The sequence below is a fragment of the Pongo abelii genome, chromosome 16, assembly GCF_028885655.2.
Source record: "Pongo abelii isolate AG06213 chromosome 16, NHGRI_mPonAbe1-v2.0_pri, whole genome shotgun sequence".
Taxonomy (NCBI): Eukaryota; Metazoa; Chordata; class Mammalia; order Primates; family Hominidae; genus Pongo; species Pongo abelii.
In genome coordinates, this window is record NC_072001.2 from 64971693 (window position 1) to 64993064 (window position 21372).

At 34.6% G+C, this 21372-nt stretch overlaps 1 protein-coding gene across 6 annotated transcripts in view; it reads right to left on the reverse strand.

Annotated features, from left to right (window-relative positions):
• VPS13C (vacuolar protein sorting 13 homolog C) overlaps positions 1 to 21372 on the reverse strand; it is a 199812-nt gene that overhangs the window by 57383 nt on the left and 121057 nt on the right. For all 6 annotated transcript variants that reach the window (XM_002825516.4, XM_054531580.2, XM_054531581.2 and 3 more), the window contains 14 exons: positions 19865 to 20034; positions 18302 to 18549; positions 15837 to 16066; positions 14223 to 14315; positions 11484 to 11849; positions 11031 to 11117; positions 9587 to 9736; positions 9155 to 9419; positions 8384 to 8544; positions 7227 to 7348; positions 6428 to 6722; positions 4712 to 5101; positions 2419 to 2523; positions 932 to 1096 (listed from right to left, as the gene is read on the reverse strand). In XM_002825516.4, coding sequence (XP_002825562.2) covers positions 932 to 1096; positions 2419 to 2523; positions 4712 to 5101; positions 6428 to 6722; positions 7227 to 7348; positions 8384 to 8544; positions 9155 to 9419; positions 9587 to 9736; positions 11031 to 11117; positions 11484 to 11849; positions 14223 to 14315; positions 15837 to 16066; positions 18302 to 18549; positions 19865 to 20034 — 2847 coding nt within the window. The remainder of the gene's footprint in view (positions 1 to 931; positions 1097 to 2418; positions 2524 to 4711; positions 5102 to 6427; positions 6723 to 7226; positions 7349 to 8383; positions 8545 to 9154; positions 9420 to 9586; positions 9737 to 11030; positions 11118 to 11483; positions 11850 to 14222; positions 14316 to 15836; positions 16067 to 18301; positions 18550 to 19864; positions 20035 to 21372) is intronic.

Genomic DNA, 21372 nt, shown 5'->3' on the forward strand with positions numbered 1-21372 from the left:
TACTACTATAATCAAACCCACACAAAGATTAAAAAAAAATAAGCACTTATTTGTTGCTGAGTTTATGGAGATCATTCTAAGTGCCTTGAACAGACCAGCTCTTAGAGCTCTAACTTTGTTTATATTGCAATTGGAATCCTTCCTTTTGAGTCTTTTGCCAAATATTTTTTAAGTAACTTTAGAATCTTTCTTTAAACAGTAGAAAGTGACCTTCAACTATCCTGAGAGTCAGCTGATTTGGTTGAAAACTCAGGCAAGATCAAGCACTAGTGCTTATCTTTGCACCTGTCCTCTTCTGGTACACATTCCCCCATTTGCTTCACCTCCTCGAATCTTACTGAGCATGAAGAGCTTAGTTCAAATCCCACCTCTTCTGTGAAACTTTTATCTTTTGATCTATAACACCATCATTTCAACTACCAATGACTTTATCAATCTTGGAAAAGTCTGAAACTCAGTTTCCTTTTCAGTAAAGTGAGAGGGCGGAATTTTAGCTAATTTTCAAAGAAATTTCCAGCTCACCTATTCAGAAATTCTATAACCACCTATAACTTAGCATGTGCTATCTCTCCACATGCAGACTTTTATGACTCTTTTAAGATAATAGCTTCTTGAATACAGAGACATTATCTTGACTATGGAGACACCATAGTACATAATCTCTATGTACTTTTTACAGTACATAGCTACGTTCTACACATATAGGAAGAATTAGAAAAAAGACTATTAATGATCTACACTGGGCTAGTGTATTATCAAAACTTTTCTTCTTTTTTAAAAAATACAGTAAGAAAAAAATCTTTCAAAGCTGGCTGTCATATATCAACACATAAATACGACAGTCTGAAAAAGAGGTATATACAATTCTTATTTAGATGTCAATATTTATTTGTATATTTTAGGAATCAGTTGTAACAAAGAAAAATGTTACCTCTGAAGAAGCAATATAGTTCCATTTATTAGTTGGCATTGAGCCATCAGATGCAATCTCGCCAACTTCTAGTTCTAATGATGACTTGTTTGCAATGGTACAAAAGGGAGTCAGGGTAACTATTCGCGAAAGGTTGAAACTGCTCATTTTGATGCTAACACCAACCTGTGGAAAGGAAAAAAGCTTATTTTCCAATTTATTCAATGTCTTTGAAATATATACACATCCCCTCATTCACACACAAACTTCTTACAATATTTTAAAATAATAATTCTTAAATAAAGCAACTATAAGTTACATTCTGCAAAAGATTATCTTCTAAGAAAAAAAAATTGTAGTTCCTTAGTTTGGCTCCATCAGAAACAATTCAAGAAATATCAATTAGTAATTTAACTAATGACTTGCAATGACAGATTTAATATGTCTAGCATTCTTTACTTTTTAAAATTCCAAACATAAATTGCTTTATAATTAGTGTACAGCCTTTGTTATCTGTTATTAGTAAAATAAAAATTTTGAAGTATTAATAAAATAGGTTAATTGGCATCAGATTATTCAAATTTTCATACTAGTCAAATTTAAGATTTAAGAAATGTCTGGCAAGGGGTGGTACAGAATAAGGATTCTAGCATACTGTGAATATTTACCAAGTTGCTCACCTGGATGGATTAAACTCACTGTCCTAAACTTAGACAAATTCAGGTTTTGCTCTGGTATCAGTGACCATAAAAATTTGTAGTGATAACAGCCCTCCACATTAGCACTTTAAATTCAAATTTCAGTACACTTTAGGAGCCAACTTGTTTTTTGTTTTTTGGTTTTTTCATTATTATTATACTTTAAGTTTTAGGGTACATGTGCACAATGTGCAGGTTAGTTACATATGTATACATGTGCCATGCTGGTGTGATGCACCCACTAACTCGTCATTTAGCATTAGGGATATCTCCTAATGCTATCCCTCCCCCCTCCCCCCACCCCACAACAGTCCCCAGAGTGTGATGTTCCCCTTTCTGTGTCCATGTGTTCTCATTGTTCAATTCCCACCTATGAGTGAGAACATGCGGTGTTTGGTTTTTTGTCCTTGCGATAGTACACATGAAAAAATGCTCACCATCACTGGCCATCAGAGAAATGCAAATCAAAACCACAATGAGATACCATCTCACACCAGCTAGAATGGCAATCATTAAAAAGTCAGGAAACAACAGGTGCTGGAGAGGATGTGGAGAAATAGGAACACTTTTACACTGTTGGTGGGACTGTAAACTAGTTCAACCATTTTGGAGTTCAGTGTGGCGATTCCTCAGGGATCTAGAACTAGAAATACCATTTGACTCGGCCATCCCATTACTGGGTATATACCCAAAGGACTATAAATCATGCTGCTATAAAGACACATGCACATGTATGTTTATTCCAACTTGTTTGTTGAACTGTAGCAAAGGTGAATGGAATCAAAGGTAAATAAGGAAGCAGAATCTTACCAGGTACTCCATATTGTTGGCAGGACACTTCACACACCCATAACTTCCCACTGTATCCAATGAGAAACTACTGGACCAGGCACTAGTTGAGATTTTTAATTGTACCTATACCAGAGAGCACATATCGTCATATAAGAAATCTAAAACACTATAATAATTTTATTTGAGAGAAAGTTGCTGGACTACTAGAAATTTCTTTAGTACCGTGGGACACAGAAAAATATAATCAAAGCCATATTGCAAACAGGTAACAGAACCACAAAAAACTCTAGGGAACAATAAAACAAAAACTTTCTGAGAAAGTTTGAATGAGAAAGTTCTGACTTTCTCACTCACCTATGCAATGAGTGTAGTAAACCTAGATACCAATGAGATTATGTATCGTTTTTAAAAAGAATTATAATGCAAAACGATGTTTTCCAGTGATAGACTTACGATCTAGAGCTAACAAATTTTTAACGTCTTAGCATATAGAGAATTTATGTCTTTAACATTATTCAGCAGACACTAAAGACATTGTGATAGGCAGAATGGCAGACAGCAGGACACAGTTCCTGTCTTCGATGAGCTTCCAACTAGACAGAGAGATTAGGAAATACATACGAAAAATTATGATACAAGACTCAATGGGATAAGAACCATGCAAGAGGCAAAAAATGCCATCGAGGTGAGAGGATAAATAGTTTACTTCTGGTTCTGGGATTTAGATAAAGTTTTATAGAAGAGATCAAATTGTGCCCTTGTATTAATCTCACCTTCACCCACCCAATTAGTTTGTAAAAAACTTGAGGACAACTAGAGGTCAGACACATAAACAAGCAATTACAATACCATGTGTTAATCCACACTCAAAGAGAGTGGAGCTGCCAAAGCATCACCTGTTGGAAATGCAAATTCTCAAACCATACCCAGACCTACTGAATCAAACTCTACAGACAGGACCCAGCAATCAGTGTTTAAAACCTTTCAGGTGCCAGGCGTGGTGGCTCACACCTGTAATCCCAGCATTTTGAGAGGCCCGGGCTGGCAGATCACCTAAGGTCAGGAGTTCGAGACCAGACTGGCCAACATGGTGAAATCACATCTCAACTAAAAATGCAAAAATTAGCAGGGTGTGGTGGCAGGCACCTGTAATCCTAGCTACTTGGGAGGTTGAGGCAGGAGACTCGCTTGAACCCGGGAGGCGGAGGTTGCAGTGAGCCAAGACTATGCCATTGCACTCCAGCCTGGGCAACAAGAACAAAACTACGTTTCTTTTTTTTGAGATGGGGGTCTCACTCTATCACCCAGGCTGGAGTGCAATGGTGCGATCTCAGCTGACTGCAACCTCTGCCTCCTGGGTTCAAGTGATTCTCCTGCCTCAGCCACCCGAGTAGCTGGGATTACAGGCATCTGCCACCACGCCCAGCTAATTTTTGTATTTTTAGTATAGACAGGGTTTCACCAGGTTGGCCAGGCTGGTCTCGAACTCCTGACCTCAGGTGATCCGCCAGCCTCAGCCTCCCAAAGTGCTGGCTGGGATTACAGGCATGAGCCACCGAGCGTGGCCAAAACTCCGTCTCAAAAAAAAAAAAAAACCTTTAGGTGATTCTAATAATGTACACTGAAATTTGAGAACCAGTACTCCTGTACGAACACGGATGGGATGTCTAGGCCCATTTTAAATTGTTAGAAAATCTTCATACATATCAGCCTTGAGCAGAATGCCAAAGGATGAACAGCAGATAAACAGGAACGATGAGGAAGACAGAAAAAAAACAGGGTAAGAGGCATTGTAGGCAAAGGGTGCAGCATATACAAAAGCCTAGAGGTGAGTCCTTGGGAAAGTGTGTAGTGAGGGATACCAAAACGTGAGCCTGAAGAAGAAAGAAGGGACCAGAGCATAAAGGATGAGGCTTAGGCATTAGGTTTCTCTCCCAAAGGCCTGCCTGAGTGCTTCACACACAGGAAGGCTCAACTAATATATGCCAAATTTAATGGTTACATCTCTAGAAATGCCATTTCATCACTGGTAAAGTACGTAAATTCAAGCTATTCTATCTACTATACCACTACTACTACTACTTCAAGAACAGAGGTAACTCTATAGGCATTGGAGAAAAGGGCAACTCAGTCTCAGGAAACCTATTAGTTCCTAATATCCCACTTGATTATGCTTAAGTCTCCTTGAACCTAATTCATACCAATGGCGTTTAGCAAATAGGTTAGCATGGTTTTAGGGAAGACAAATGACTCCCAAGTTTCTAGATTAGGAATTTATCTGCTTTAACTTACTATGTGAACAAAACCGCACCTTATTTTTAGTAAAAATGTTCTTCTTCTTGAAAGAAAATAAAATAATATCCCTGAAATCAGCTGGATGTTTCACATGAATATCTTCTGAACGATACTGGAGAACCCGGGTAGTCTTGTTGATTAACCAATAGGGACTGAAGACAGACAGCACCATCCGGCTGCCAATTCTCCCGACGTGGACTGACAGGTCGACTGTTGTCACTTCTGTAGAGTCAGAAGAAAAACACACAGGAAAGAATTCTGGAAGTGTATCACGTATGCGGAAATGTCCATTCCAGTTTTTGCCCTGGTATTTCACCAGGACTAATTCCATTATTTCACCACTGATTCTCGAATGCAGAACATCAGCAGTACTGCCTTCTGCCAGCTCATGAGTTTCTGCTGTTCCCTAAAAACAAACAAAAATTTGCTGAGTAACTTTTTAAAACCTCTGAAATAACAAAATTCTTATTTTTCACAAATGCTAAATAACCTACCAGATGCATGTAAACTGCTAAGTCTTCTGTGAAGTACCATGCTTACATATTACAAATGTCCAGTACTCACTATGGACTAAAAAGAAAACACTACACCATAGCCACAGGCAGAAACTGACTTTGGCCATTAGGAGACTAATAGCCATCAGTTTTGTGAAAAAATCAGGTCTATATCAAGAGTCAAAGACTAGATTCAGGAAGCCTGGCTGTTGTCCATTAGAGCTATGTCATTAAATGAGCCACTTAACTGCCTGGCCTTCAGTTTTATCCCGTAATTATAGACCATGCCTAATGGTTCCCATATGAATGGAATAAGAAAATTATTCTTATTTACTCGTCAAAGTAAAAAGTTACTCTGACGAGTTATCTAAGTAAGGTGGCATTATTTGAAAAATGAATAATAACATATAAACCATGTTTCCTTAGTAAAAATCTCCTCTTACATAAATACTATTTAATTCTTATAAAATACTCTTATATAAATACTATTCAATTCGTTTAATTAATTTTTGTCTCCACAATTCAGGAATGGCTCATTGTCAGATAAAAAAACATGTAGGTTCCAAACACTTTCCAGATTTTTGTATTTTAAAATATACTGCCATACAGAAATTTTAAAATATTCATCATATACCATTACTAGAAAATCTTTATTACTTCTTAAGACAGACAGTAATTATTTTTTTATTTTCCAAGGTTTATTTTCAATAGAATCTTGAAGAAATAATCACAATATTGACTTTAAAATAAAAACTTTAAACTAAGATGAAATATTTTCTCATTTTTTCCTATCTTTTAGTTAATGGAATTTTACTTAATTAATAAACAGATGATCATGCTTCTTAATTTAAGGAAGATACAGTAAAGAGGCAGGGATCAAAAAGCCAAACTGCCTAGGTTCAAATCCCAGCTCCACCACTTCCTAGCTATGGGACCTTGAGCCAGTCACTTAACCCATTTTCAACTCAGTTTTCTTATGTGTAAAATGGGCCTAATAATAGTACCTACATCAGGAGGTTATTATAAACAGTAAATAGGCGAATACATGTAAAGCACACAGAGCAGTTCCTGGCACATAGTAAATGTTATGCCAGTTTTTGCTATCATTAATATTATGAAGGCATTACACATTACACATACGCTATATAAAACACTGACCTCACTTAAAAATACCATAAAACAAAATCAGAATTTACTCTGTGCAACAACAAAAATCAAACAAAATGCAAGAGACATACCTCAAGTAAATATCTTAGAGAATATGGGAGAAGATTCCGCAAAGTGAGAGAAGGATAAAGATGAATAATGTAAGCTACATCCCAGTCTTCCCCATGTGTACATATGTAGCTTAATTCATCAGGCAGAGCAACTGTATTCACTATGAGAGGTAAGAAGCTGACTTCTACTGATGGACACTGCAACATGCATCTGACTTCCCTGCTCCTATGAAGTTCTTCCTTCCAAGAAATATAAGTGGTAGATTCCTTGTACTGATGCTCTAAGATTCCAGCTGGCTGGATGAACAATTGACATCTGCAGAAAGAGGAAACACTGACAATAAAGTTTTGATCCAGAACTTAAAAAAAAAGAATCTCATTAAATCTTCCTGACAACTCTACAAGATAGGTGCTATTATTCCTGTTTTTACAGATATACAGATGAGGAAACCAGGGCTAAAAAAAAAAGGTTAGGAAATTCACCCAAAATCACATAGCTAACTTATGGAGGAACTTTCTGAAAAGAACAAACAAACAAAAAACAACTCTGTAAACAAGACAACTTAAAAAAATTTTCATTTCAAATACAAAGGGAATCTAATAAAAATACTCAGAAAAATCCTGACATCAAATATACAATAAGGAATTTTCACCTGATAAATTCAATGATAATAAAAATGTATTTCTCAATGGAAGACTAAATTATGTCTTAAAACTGGCTTTTACCAATCTTTAGTTAATAAAAATATGAAGTTATTTTCCAGAATATAAATCCTCAACTCAATACATTTAAAGTTTAATACATTTAAGAAGTATCTACCTATATGAATCTAAAGGAACATGGAACTCCTCTTCAGGTCTGGCTATCCCAATGCGCTCCAATAGCTTAACATTCTTAACAAATTTATAGATGATAAATGCAATGGAGAAATGGTTTTTGATCTGTTGGACAAAAAAAAAAAATACAAGTTTTTTAAAAGATATGTAAGCTCGAAAGAAAAAATGAGAGCCACAAACAAATACTTTTAGATCTAAAAAATTTCAAACTCAGTATTGGAAGATATTTTTATTGGCAATTGAAAAATTTTAGGGTATTTAAGGGCTACAATATATTAAACTTAATGTTTAAATGTCAGTTGAAAACTAAGATATTCAAATGCTCCATATATTATAAGCTTATGTTTAGTATTAGTCTATATTATCTTCCAAATATGTATTATTCTCTGAAGATTTAAGCCATTTTTTCTCCACGACAATCTTTTCTCAATGCATCATGTATAATAACTAAACAGAAATGGATAGTAAAAAATCATGAGAAAAATAGTACAATTCTTTTCTTGACAACAGTCTGTTATGCATTGGAGCAAATAACAAACTATAAGATAACAGTGTCCAAAATTTGAAACCTTTTCATTTTTATCTGATATTACAGGTAGGAAAAAAAATGTTCTTTTGTTGACCATATGCTGAAACCTGTAGTAATACACAGAAAAAGAAAAATGTTGGATAAAACCTTAAAAGTAGAAAAAATATTTACACAGATTAAGATGCTAAAATGTTTTTCAGAGGGATAGATCATTCCAATATGCCTTCATACATAACTTGAAAAATATAATCCAAGTGACATACAAAGAGAATGGAATGTTTCCTAACTACAATTACAATAATCCTCGGTTCTGAATATTTAAAGGAATATACCAAAAAAGCTTTATTAATTTTACATTTGTCTTAAAAGATAGACAACAAAAATGAGCTTTAAGTAAACAAAACTATAGACATTTAAAATAAATATTACCAACACAAGCTGGACAGTAAATAGAAGCCATTTCTGTTTACTATTTATTTCTGAATAATTACTATTTATTTCTGAATAATCAGAATTGACCTAATGAAGTTTTACTGTATTCCTATATTCAGCTAAATGATTTAATATTTCTTGATACACTGAAAGGGATACAATTCACTCTGAAGTATTACCTGTAGAGGAGAGCGAAGGGTAATTACTTTATTCCCTTCAGTTGCATCAATTTGTACCAAGACAGAGTCAGAATGACTGGCACTGGGATTCCGTACATTATACAATCGTCGTCCGGGTCTGGCCACAGGGATATTTGCAACTTCTGTATATCCATGAGGTACTAAGGCAGTGCATAAGTAAAAAGAATTCCAAATATTAATTTGCCAATGTTTCTCTATGACAGAACAATCATTAGTACCTCAAAATAATGACGAGTATTTTTTCTCATCACTAGAAATTACCACCACAAATTGCTTTTCTAAGACATAAACTTAAAAAGAAGACCAGTTACTGTTATAAAATTTTTGGCTGAAAACAATTTTGCTTGGGGTTTTGAATATAAAAACAAAATCCAACTTATTCTTTCAATCATATAGCAACAATCTTTTCCTTTGTCACAGTGTCAATACTGTAAGACTTCTGAATATAGCTATTTTCTCTCCTCATTAAACTCCTATCTTTTTAAAAACACATTATATATATAATAATATATATATTATATAATATATACATTAAGGGCACAAAAATAATCTAGTTTTGTAAAGTTTTCTTAAATCAATAAAGTTTAATTTTCTCAAGTTTAGAAAACAAGAAACAAGAGGTTAGCAATTATATGTTTCAAATGTTGTATCTCCAGATATCTGCAGCAAAATGTTTTTTCACATTTTATCAAAAATAAGCCCACACCAACAACTGCTAGGATATCCTTAAGGAAAACAAATATAGCCTACCAATGGTCACAGTGAAGAAGGAGCTTTCTTGACGGCTCAATATAGATAGGTTCCCTTGACTTGAAGGTACCATGCTGGCATATTCCAGTTCCAAATTCTGGCCAGCAGCAACATCAAAAATATCACTTTTCTCAGGGAAGCCCATTACTCTGAGATTACAATTGGGCTTCACCTTAATGGGAACACCTACAGCATTTTTTACCGTAAAAGGAGCTCTGTCCTTTAAAGAGTAGTCAAAAGTAGAAGCAGTGCCCTCTGAAAAACCCTGAAAAGGAACATATCATCACAGTAAAATTTTTGAAAAAACATACATTCTTTCCAAAACCTATACCATAATTACACATTTTTTGGAAACTAATTTTGATGACAAAAAAATTATATGTTTCATTTTAAAATTCCACTTGAAATATTCTAAGCAAGATTCAGACATACTTTTGCTAAATTGTTGAAAACATTAAGACAACTTTTGGATATTGTTATATTCATTGTATTTCCTGAAGAAATATGAATTGCCATTTGTGGCTCAGGAATAAAATCATCTCCTGGCAGCAAACTTTTATCCTGAACTGGGTTCTTCTTTACCTATGAAGAAAAATAACATAGCAAATTTAAATTATTAGCCAGTTGATAATAAAATAAAAATGCTGGAGTTCAGTTCTCCTAAACTGATCGCTTTATAGTAATGCTTCGCAAAAGTCTTATTTTCAAAAATATACCATGCTTCACTTTGATTTCATGGAGATCAGCATTCATTCTTTCAGGGTATAGTCCAAGCATGGGGAAAAGTTTAGAATTATGCCATGAAATTACTCAAAGCCAGCTACAATATTTGTCTCTTATGCATTCCTCAGAGCATAGCTATTTATCCAGTGTCAACCAACTGGTGATTATGTGTTGACGAGCAATCTAAGAGGACCCTGAAGTCTAAATTGATCCCTAATAGAGGTGCCACCTGGAAATGTTTCTCTCCTTCTATTTTTTAAACCAATAACACCTTCAAATAAGTAATATTAACATAATAAACACTTAACTAGCCATCAGATTCCATCAGCTTTTGTTCTAGTAGTATTTCAAAAGCCTCGTAAAACATTCTTTGTTAGCCTCCCTATGCCAGAGAAAGGCAGGTCAGAAAAATATTACTTCTTTATTGAGAGGAAATTGGAACACAGGTTAAGTGACTTATCTTTAACAAAAGAATATGTGGAGTCAGTTTCAGTGCCTGACTCCTTAGTAAGGCTGCCCCAAAGAAGTATGCTATGACAATTTCTTAACAATATATGACTCAAGTTCCTTTTAATCAAGAAAAATGTGCTTCAGTATCTAGGTTTCTGAGGTGTTCTCAAAAAATAACATAAAAAGATAACACACAAGAGTTCATTAACAATTCTCAAATATTCTGGTCTCACCCTTAAAAATCACTGAGTATACTAAAGAGCTTCATTTATGTTGTATCTACCAATATGTACTCTATTAACAATTAAAACTGAAAAAAATTAAAAATTCATTTAAAAATAAAAATTACATGCTAATATAAATAACATTTTGAATCAAAAATAACTTTTAAAAATACAGTGAGAAGAGGAACATACGCATATCTCTTTACTGCCTGCCTTAAGGGAAGACAGATAAATTCTCGGTTCTGTTCTGCATTCAATCTGTTGCAATATCACATTCGTGTAGTCTCTGGAAAACTCCACTATACACTCGTGAGAGAATGAGAATGAAAATGATATATGAAAAGAGTTCTGACCTCATGGACAGAGCCCTTAAAAGGGCTTCAAGGATCCTAGACCACATCTTAAGAATCACTGAAAAAAAACTATGAATGAATATGCATAGTATCATTCTATCCAAAGATATTTTAAGATTTCCTTACATCAAGCCTTAAATTCCATTGTCTCTTCCCCTCCACTCTCTCAATCAGTGGCTCCCAGACAGCATGGATCTCATTGTAATAGTGCACCTGGAAAGACACACACAAAATTATAAGACGGTCCTTTGGCTTTAATTACATATTTCTGTAACCAACAGGAAAATTATTAAGTAATTAATGTTATATATCATTAGCCATTTTCAAAACCTATCTAACAATATATAGAGTGTATTTTCCTTTACTCTCTTACTCTATTGTCACAAATTATTTAGCAAATCAATCTTTAAAAAATAATTATCAAAAAACAATACATCGACAAATTAAATGTCAGAATACACTATCTATTCACATATGTACTCATGGTGGCCATGTACAAACAAGAAAAGTGTATATCTTAATTCCAAAATTGCACTTTCAAGAAGTTGTCTCTGAAGGTATTAAGTGATGTGGCCATACCTGTAGTGTCATGTCAGCAGCAGCAGCCATTAGAGAAGTCCAATTTTTAATATTTCCTGAAAACTTAGACTCTGCCAATAATAAAGGTACAGTTCGATGTCCAAGGCCACATTCTAAGGTAACTTGAATGGATTCTACAACAACACCACAATTTTCCTCTATCAGTGAATGTTCAATGTCTTTGAAACTTTCCGTTACTTCTGTTGCCGGGTCAACACCAAGAAACCAAGTGTTATAATCATTAATTGATTTGATACCCCAAAGATTTTCCATTTCCTTAGATGTATCTTTGGATTCATCTTCTTTTGTTTTTGGAGACAATGCAGCCATGATTGTCAACACAGTATTAAGAATTATGGGTGAAATCTTTAAAAAAGAAAGCAGAAAAATACTTATAATAAATTCTTTCCCAGATGAGAATATATACATACATGATTTTAAGTGACATACATTAATTATAAGTGACATTTTTAAATTAAACAAATTTTAATTTTAAATTAAAGTAACTAATTTAAATTTTGAATAAATTCGTAACCAAGAAAAACAAGAGAGAACACAAAATTATGTGTCAAGCCAAGTAATCATGCAACACTGACTTCTACTCAGGTTATCTGGAATTAAATAACTAACGTTATATGTCAGTAGTCAAAATCTAAAGTTAAGCTGATCAATTCAGAGCAAAATAGTGTTATGTGAATAGACAAGTACAGAAATGTAAACAAATTCTTCATTTTAAAAACAGCTACACTAACTAAGCCAAAGTGTGTGATCCTTGTCAAGATACACATAAATATCGGTATGCAACAAGAACTTCTTAAAAAAAAAAAGGAAGAAAAAGATATACATTTGCCTTATTAAAACTGGAAGACTCAAAATCACAGCTCTCCTTTGACTTACCCCAAGATCTGCAAATCCTACCTCTTATTATCTTTGGATAGTGCCTTTCTTTGCTCACTTCCCTCACTTGCTATTACTGTGCCTTAGTTCTACACTGATGATATCTTCTATGTCCAACGCCCTCTCAGCCTACCCTCCACACTGCCACCAGCATAATTTTTCTACAAACCAAATCTGAGTATGTCATTCTTATGTTTAAAATCTTCATACTTTTTTATCCCACAAGATAAAATTCAAACTCTCTTGTGCAAAGCTCTTTGTGGCCTAGTGCCTATTCAACCAGCTAGCCAGGATTCTCCCAAAGTTTGAGAAATACTAGGTTAAATAAGTTAACTGTACTCCTTTATTGTTCACTTCTCACAATCCTTACTTAAAATGTAAAGTGATATAATTATATCATCAAAAGCAAGATCTAGTATGTATTGCTTTCCTAACTTGTCAACTTTTTTTCCTTGTCTTATTAACGTCACTTATAATTAATGCTTCCAGTCTTACAACTCCACCACACCATTCTCTCCAGCCATATGTGACCACCCCTCTAAGTCTTAAAGGATTTTTTCACACCTCTGCCTTTGTGCATATTATCAGTTCTGTCTGGATAAACCTTTCCATGCTCCCTATCTATTTAATCTCCCTTCAAAACTCAAATCAAATAGTCCTGCTTCTACATAGCTTTCCCTGATGTCCTGATCTGAATTAAAGGCCCCATGCCTGTGCTCCCAACTGCATCTTGGCCATGCCTCTAGCACTGAAAGTTGTAATCACTGATTTCTTTCTTTCTCCCGCATATGTCATTAAGTTTTTTGACAGCAGGGTCTACATATCCCCAATGCCTTGTAAAGGACATTTTTTTAATACACAGTAAAAGCTCAAAAATGTTTGTTGAATCAATCATAAATTTATATACAAAGAATGTAAAGTCTCACCAGCACCTAACCTAGTGCCTTAAAATACTTGCAAATTTGAGGAGTTTTTCCCTCATTTACTACTTTATATATTTTTAAAAGTAAATCCATTAACAATATACATTCTAAGACTATCCAGTATTTTAAAATATTGAGAAAAAACTAAATTGATATTTACATGGTACTTCAAATGAAATGAGTTTGAGCCTTAGTTCAATCACTGTTGGTCACGGACCTATATAAGTAAAGCTACTACTATTACTGGCATTAACCAATTAACCAAAAATTAAGCAATTAACCAAAAAAGGACTCATTTTTGTATCCTTTGTGCAAACAGAGAAATAGATTGCAGAAAGTATTCTATATCTTCTATTCGTGACTGGGCACGAGGTATACTTAAAGAACCTGAATGCCACTGGAAAACAATTATTGTTTTTCAGTACTTTAAATGTAGAGAATAAAACGGTAAACTCTAATAATTATTTCTAGTGTACATCTGTCATTATAAATATTTGAAGCCAAATCATATAGCTGTTAAATTCAATCAACTTATACATCAAATAAAAGCCTAAAAAGAACTTATTACAAATAAAGTAATAACAACCTCTTCTCTCCATCCTTTCTTCCCTTCTCTTCCCACCCCATATCTCTTCCCTCCTCCAACTCAACCTCCCCAACACACGCATGCAAATAGAATAGAGAAAAACTACCCCGATCATTTGTAGATATTAAAAAGTACTCTTTTACAGAAAATAGAAACAAACATTTGCATTAAAGAAAAATATACTTTAATGTTAGAAATTACTGATTACTGAATATGTGACTAGCACAATGCTTGAGTTATGAGAGACATCAAAAGATACTGTCTCAACTGCAAATATGCAATGTTGTGAAGAAAAATAAGAATTTTCACTCAAAGAATATGGTAAGTACTAACCTTAATTATAAATTCTTTAACCATAATATTTATATTTTGTTTTCCTGAAGCCCATGTACATTTTTCCATAAATAAAGAACAGGGCTGCAAGACCTATAAACAGATAAATGAAATTCACATTTCCATAGATCCATTATATACATAACACACACTTACAAGAACCATGTCTTACTTAACTTGGGATCTTTAACTACAGCCTGCTATTATACTAAAAGCAAAAAAGCAAAAATAAATTAGCTGAGACTCTGTTGTGAAGACTCTTCTGAACTATGAGAAATCTGTGAACACTGGAAAATCACTTTAAGCAGTTCTGATGAATTTCATCATGCTAAATCCTTAAGTAATAAAGCAGATTTACTGTTTAAAATGTTTCTTTCTGCTAAAATAGTTTTTAAACTATGGCCTCTATAAAATATACCTTTGAAATATCTATAAAAGTGAGCTAAAGACTCTGGTAAGGTAGTTTCCAGATGCTTGACAGGTCAGTCTGAAATATCATGTAAGGCCTTTATTAGAATAAAAGTCAATTCTTCAAATTGTGAAGCCTATATTCTTATATATCATTAAAGAAACGAATAAATAGGCTTGTACCTGAACTGAATGGAGCAATTAGTACGGCACAATTGCCGTTTCTTAAAAAATAGGATGAGGCCAGGTATGGTAGTGCATACCTATAATCCCGGCACTTTGGCAGGCCAAGGTAGGGGGATTGCTTGAGGCCACGAGTTCAAGACCAGCCTGCACAATATAGCAAGACCCCTTCTCTACAAAAAATTAATTAAAAAAAAAAACTAGCCGGCTAGTAGTCCTAGCTACTCAGGAGGCTGAGGCAGAAGGATTATTTGAGCCCAGTAGTTTGAGGCTGTAGTGAGCTAAGATGGCATTATTGCACTACAGGCTAGGTGACGAAGTGAGACCCTTGTCTCTAAAAGAGAAAGAATTAGGAAGAGCTAATTGATATAAACTTTTGGTGACATGTATAAAGATGATCCTGTCAAAGAATATTTCATGATAAAGTATAGACTTCATACTTTCTTTAGCAAGTCACTTTGTCCACAAATTTTTTACATTTAAAATACCACTGCAAATTAGTCACATAATATAATGATTCTCTCACCATAAAATTATCAATACTAGAAAATAATTGGTGTGGTAATTAACTGACTAAAATCATATGTTTCGATAATAATGTGAAAACATAATTGACATTCACTTTTAATAACAGCAGAACACCATCGCTTTTGGCGAGGTGACTCCAATTTAATTTTGTCATTCTAAGCCTAAATATTCACTCATTCATTAATTAGGTATACTATGGTGAACAAAAGAAACAGTTGAAAAAGAATATTAATTTGTACTAAAATTCAAATACTACTCAACAGAAGATGGTATAATGAAAATAAAACCATTCGGGAGGTAGTCCCCAGTTCTGTCACTAGCAGCCATGGCTAAGTCATTTAACATCTTTGGAATTCAATATCTTTATATGTAAAACCCCAAGTTCACAATAAATAATCTCTAAAGTCCCTGCAGAGCTCTCATATTCTAGGATTCTATGAATCAACCGTTTCTGCCATTCTTCAACCCAAGATGAGGACACAAGGTAATTCTTACTGTTGTAATGTTTTTCCCTCTCTTTTCTCTGAGAAAAGGGCAAGCGAGCACTTTCAGATCTCTCACAGAAGCTTCCATCATCTGTTCGAGTTTGGATGTTGACAGAGAAAGGTTACACTGAAACGAGGCTGTCAGAGCAGGAGCATCAGCCTTTGTCAGGCTGGCAACAAATACCACTTCTGGATCTGTGATCTTGGCCTTTAAAGTCATATTTGGTCTAACAGAGTCATCTGAAGGAACAAACAACAGGAACCAGAAAAGTTTAAGGTAAGTCTTTTCATTTGACTACATGTTATCTACAAGTTGTTAAGTTGTTCTCAATGTTTTTCTATAACAGATATGGTGAAACTGACAATATTAATTGGTTAATACTAATTATTAAATGATTATTAACAAATGCAGATTGAGCAAGATAAAGCAATCTGATCCCTGTCCCAAGAATACCATTACCACTTTGACCTAGCAAGAATAATCCTGTTTTACACTTTTACACTGTTGGTGGGACTGTAAACTAGTTCAACCATTGTGGAAGTCGGTGTGGTGATTCCTCAGGGATCTAGAACTAGAAATACCATTTGACCCAGCCATCCCATTACTGGGTACATACCCAAAGGATTATAAATCATGCTGCTATAAAGACACATGCACACGTATGTTTATTGTGGCACTATTCACAATAGCAAAGACTTGGAACCAACCCAAATGTCCAACAATGATAGACTGGATTAAGAAAATGTGGCACATATACACCATGGAGTACTATGCAGCCATAAAAAATGATGAGTTCATGTCCTTTGTAGGGACATGGATGAAGCTGGAAACCATCATTCTCAGCAAACCATCGCAAGGACAAAAAACCAAACACTGCATGTTCTCACTCATAGGTGGGAATTGAACGATGAGAACACATGGACACAGGAAGGGGAACACCACACACTGGGGACTGTTGTGGGGTGGGGGGAGGGGGGAGGGATAGCATTAGGAGATATACCTAATGCTAAATGACGAGTTAATGGGTGCAGCACACCAACATGGCACAGGTATACATATGTAACAAACCTGCACGCTGTGCACATGTACCCTAAAACTTAAAGTATAATAGTAATAAAAAAAAGAATAATCCTGTTTTGAAGTTCTTTTTATCAGAATTAAAGAATGTGCATGTACACAGGCATAAGTATATATTATATTGCAGGGGCAAGAAGGGGAAAACTGGAAAGAAGAATATCAGGAAGAGGAAAAGAGACCCTGATAAAATAGATTATTATTAGTTGTTTCTTTCAATTTCACCCAAAAGTCCATAGTCAATGTCATATAATCTATACTACAAATATATTGAATGCATATATAAATATAGCGATATCAGATATGATCACTATTTAAAAAACATTAAAGGTAAATTTTAAAAATAGCATTGTTACCAGGACATATTAGTTTTCCAATCTAGGTTATACATTAGAGAGAAAAATATCTGACCTTAGACATTTATAATTTAACATAGAAAAGTCACTGATCTGGCAGGGGCAAGGTGTAATCCACAGCACTTGGGGAGGCAGAGGCGGGTGGATTGTTTGAGCCTAGGAGTTTGAGACCAGCCTGGGCAACATGGCGAAGCCCCACGTCTACCAAAAAAACAAAAAATACCAGGTGTGGTGGTGCACAACTGTGGACCCAAGCTACTCAGGAGGCTGAGGTGGGAGAATTGCTTGAGCCCACCTCAGGAGGTGAAAATTACAGTAAGCCAAGATCATACCACTGCACTCCAGCCTGGATGATAGAGTGAGAGCCCATCTCAAAAAAATTTTAAAAATATAAAAAAAATTTTTAAAAAAAAGGAGAGAGGAGGAGAGAGGAGAGAAGAGGAGAGGAGAGAAAAGGAAAGAAAAAAAAGGGAAAGAAAATAAAGAAAATCACTGATCTACTGGATAATGCTGGAATAAAAGAAGTAGAGCTGAAAGTGGATTCAGCATACACCTAGACCAGACATCTGCAAACTCTTCCACAGAGTTTAAGGAGTTAAAGCGACATCTAGGGAAGTCCTGCTGGGTCCTCCAAAGTCCCCATGTTCTGCTTTAATATTTTCAATTGTTCTTCAATGTGCTAGAATTCTCAACATGTTTTCTTTGAATAAGATTCCTCACCTATAAAACAGACCACTAACCACTGACCCAAATTAACTTCATTTCTGGATCAGTAAAGAAATGTTCATGGCACAGTTGGAACCAGCGGAGTTTCCTGGCCATTGGTCCAATGTCTACTGTACCTCTCTCTCTTAAAAATGTTTTCATTTTAAAACATTTCTTAAAATGTTTTAAAAAACTAAAAAGCTAAAGTTTTTATATAGAATATGTTTAAATCTAAAAGACTAATTTTACATTCTTAAATTTTTCATTTCTCTTTTTTCTGGTTTGTAATTCTTGTCAAAATATACAAGTTGTCATCTATGACAGATAAATTCTGCTAACCTTTCTCTATCTTGACCTTCCCCGTGGCAGTCTGTCTTGGTAAAATCTGTGTTTCTTTTGCCACATTTTCTGGACTCTGAGGCACAGCTTTGATAAAGAAATCTGCCACGGTCATCAGAAATTCCACACTGGCACATACATACAGCTTGTCAAGAACAGCATCAATTTGACTTCCATTTTTGTCTTGTTTGTAACTTATATCAATCATAGAACTGTTGTTATCTTGGTCATTCTTTCTGTCAATCATTCTGAAAAAAAAATATGCTATTCATTATTTTATTCTTGCTAAAACAATAAAAAAGATGAAGAATTTCCTATATACCTTGATAATCTTTCTTTCACCTTTCAGTTTCTAATCTGTATAGAAAACAGGTCAACATTAACTAGAATCTAATTTATCCATTAGTAAACAAGACTACTAATCTCCAAAGCAACATATACGTTATTAAGCAATTACTGAATATTTTATACTTATAATGCAATTCTATATGTTATTGCATTATAATGCAATTTTTGAGTATTACATTATAATGCCATACTAAAGAAACAAACCAATAATGGCCAGAAAGGAATTTGGGCAATTAACAAAACAAATCAGTGTAGTCACACAAAATAAAGGCAGCCTTTTATTATTATTTATGAACTAAAATCTCCCTGAAGGAATTTATCTTCAAAGATCATCCTACGAAAATTTGAGTCCGAAAGTATTCAATACAACTCAAATCATCAAGTGTTTATCAAGTGTGCTCAACTATAGTTCCCCTATGTCCTCCCATGAACTGGAAAAAGCAGGCTACCTAACAGATGATAGCATTTATCACCCTTTCCTGGAGAGCTGTGGACAGCTACTCCAGACACAAAATTTGCAAACTAGAAAAGCTGGGTGCATGACAGCACTCTTTCCTCATTTATTCATCTCTCAGAAAAACAAAGGGCTCACAAGTATCCCATATGTATTCAATGGAGTCCAAGTTTAAGTAGCAACATAGTTTTTCTCAAAAACAACAACAAAAAAATCAGATACAAAATATTATGTCTCATTACTTGAGAAAAATAAAAACATAATTAGGCTATTGAAAATTACATATTTCCCACTTTAGAATGAGCTAATATAAGTCACCCTTTCAAAAATGGCTTAATGATGTGAATGCGCTAGAGATTCTATTTCTATTAAAACTTTGAAAGAAATTTTGCATAACTGTTTTAAAAAGACATGATCAAAATAAACATGACGAAGGAAAAATCCATAGCTTGAAGGCTTTTTATAACAAAATTCTGCCTACTGGGAAGAATTTAGAAAAATATATCACCAAATATATCACCCCATGTGGATTTAACTATTAAAACTCATTTTCTCTCAGTTCCCATTCTAAAGATGTTACTCCATTTTATTATTAAACTTCCCTTTAACTTAACCTTTAAAGCAGCTGAATCTGAAATTAGCACTACTTCTTAATGCAATTCAAATCAGGAAGTATGACCAAAAGACAGAGATCTTTTTTTGATGATCCCTAGCCTAGCAATGCCTGGCAGCCATGTATAGCAAATTGAGAGCTGACAAACCTCGATGTTGCTCTCTCAATTCCTTCTCTGAGATCATCAAGGGTGCATGTCTTAAGTTTAACGCTGACATTCACTGAGCCATCCTTAAACATCTTCCCTGAGGAGGCCATAAGATGTAGTCTGAGTTCACCAAGCTGGAAACTGTCATTATGAAATGCAACTCCAGATTCCTATGGTACATTTTTCAAGCAAAAGAATCAATTATCTTCAAATATTATATAATTACTTTTAAACATATTACTTAATTCAAAGCTTAAAGGCAAACTGATCTCATGAATTTTAAAAGTATGAGTGCTAAAACATCTGAATGGAACAGAGAATATGCATGTTTGTGAGTATACCTGTACACACAAATAAATATATACATGTGTGAATATCCAACAATGATTAGTATAGAAAAATTTATCTGATTTACAGTTTAATGCAAATAAAAATAATTAGGAAAGAGTTCTGTCAATTAATCAATTAATCTAATAAATTTTTTTTTTTTTTTTTTTTTGAGATGGAGTTTCGCTCTGTCGCCCAGGCTGGAGTGCAGTGGCACGATCTCGGCTCACTGTATCCTCCACCTCCTGCGTAGCAATTCTCCACCTCAGCCTCCCGAGTAGCTGGGATTACAGGCGCCCACCACCATGCCTGGCTAATTTTTTTTTGTATTTTTAGTAGAGATGGGGTTTCACCATCTTGGCCAAGCTGATCTTGAACTCCTGACCTCATGATCCGCCCACCTCAGCCTCCCAAAGTGCTGGGATTACAGGCATAAGCCACTGCGCCCTGCCTCTAATAATAAATATTTAATGAGCTCTTCCATTAAAAAACAGTGATAAGATTTATGAGGTTTACAAGAAAGAGTAAGGCATGGTAGATGATGTGAGTGAGCATATACCCTAATTCCTTGAGAAAACAAAATAGAAATACACTAAAAGGAACATCACAAGAAGATGCTATTAGTTGTAAATGATTAAATATTTTGTGACATACAGTATTTTATTCATTCATATTTATATCTTCTCACATTTCACAAAAGCCATTTAGTGGTTAGGTAAAGAGTATAAATAGTAAAAGCTCAGAGAGGTTGAAGAGATCATTATGGCTGGGGAAAATTCATGAAGAAGGTGAGAACTTAATAGAGCCTCAGAGGCTGAGTGGGATCAGATAGGCTAAGAGGGTGGCAGAAGACACTCTACATGAAGAAAAAACATGAACAAACAATTCAAGATGCTTGAGGACATAGGATACAGGGTGACTGAGCTTGGATACTCCGATTAAAGAATGGTAGGGAAAAAACTAGAAAGAAATACAGAGGCCTAATCAAAGTCTCAAATCCCAAACTAAATATTTAAATTTTCATGTATAGAAAAATGGACCTCAATCTTTATTCTACCATAACATATAATTCCAAATTCTCTCAGTATGCCCAGATTTAGGAAAAAAAAAAAAAAACCCAGCCAATCAACAAAAACCTTCAGGGAAGTGATGAACATCCAACACCATTGCTTACTAGAGAC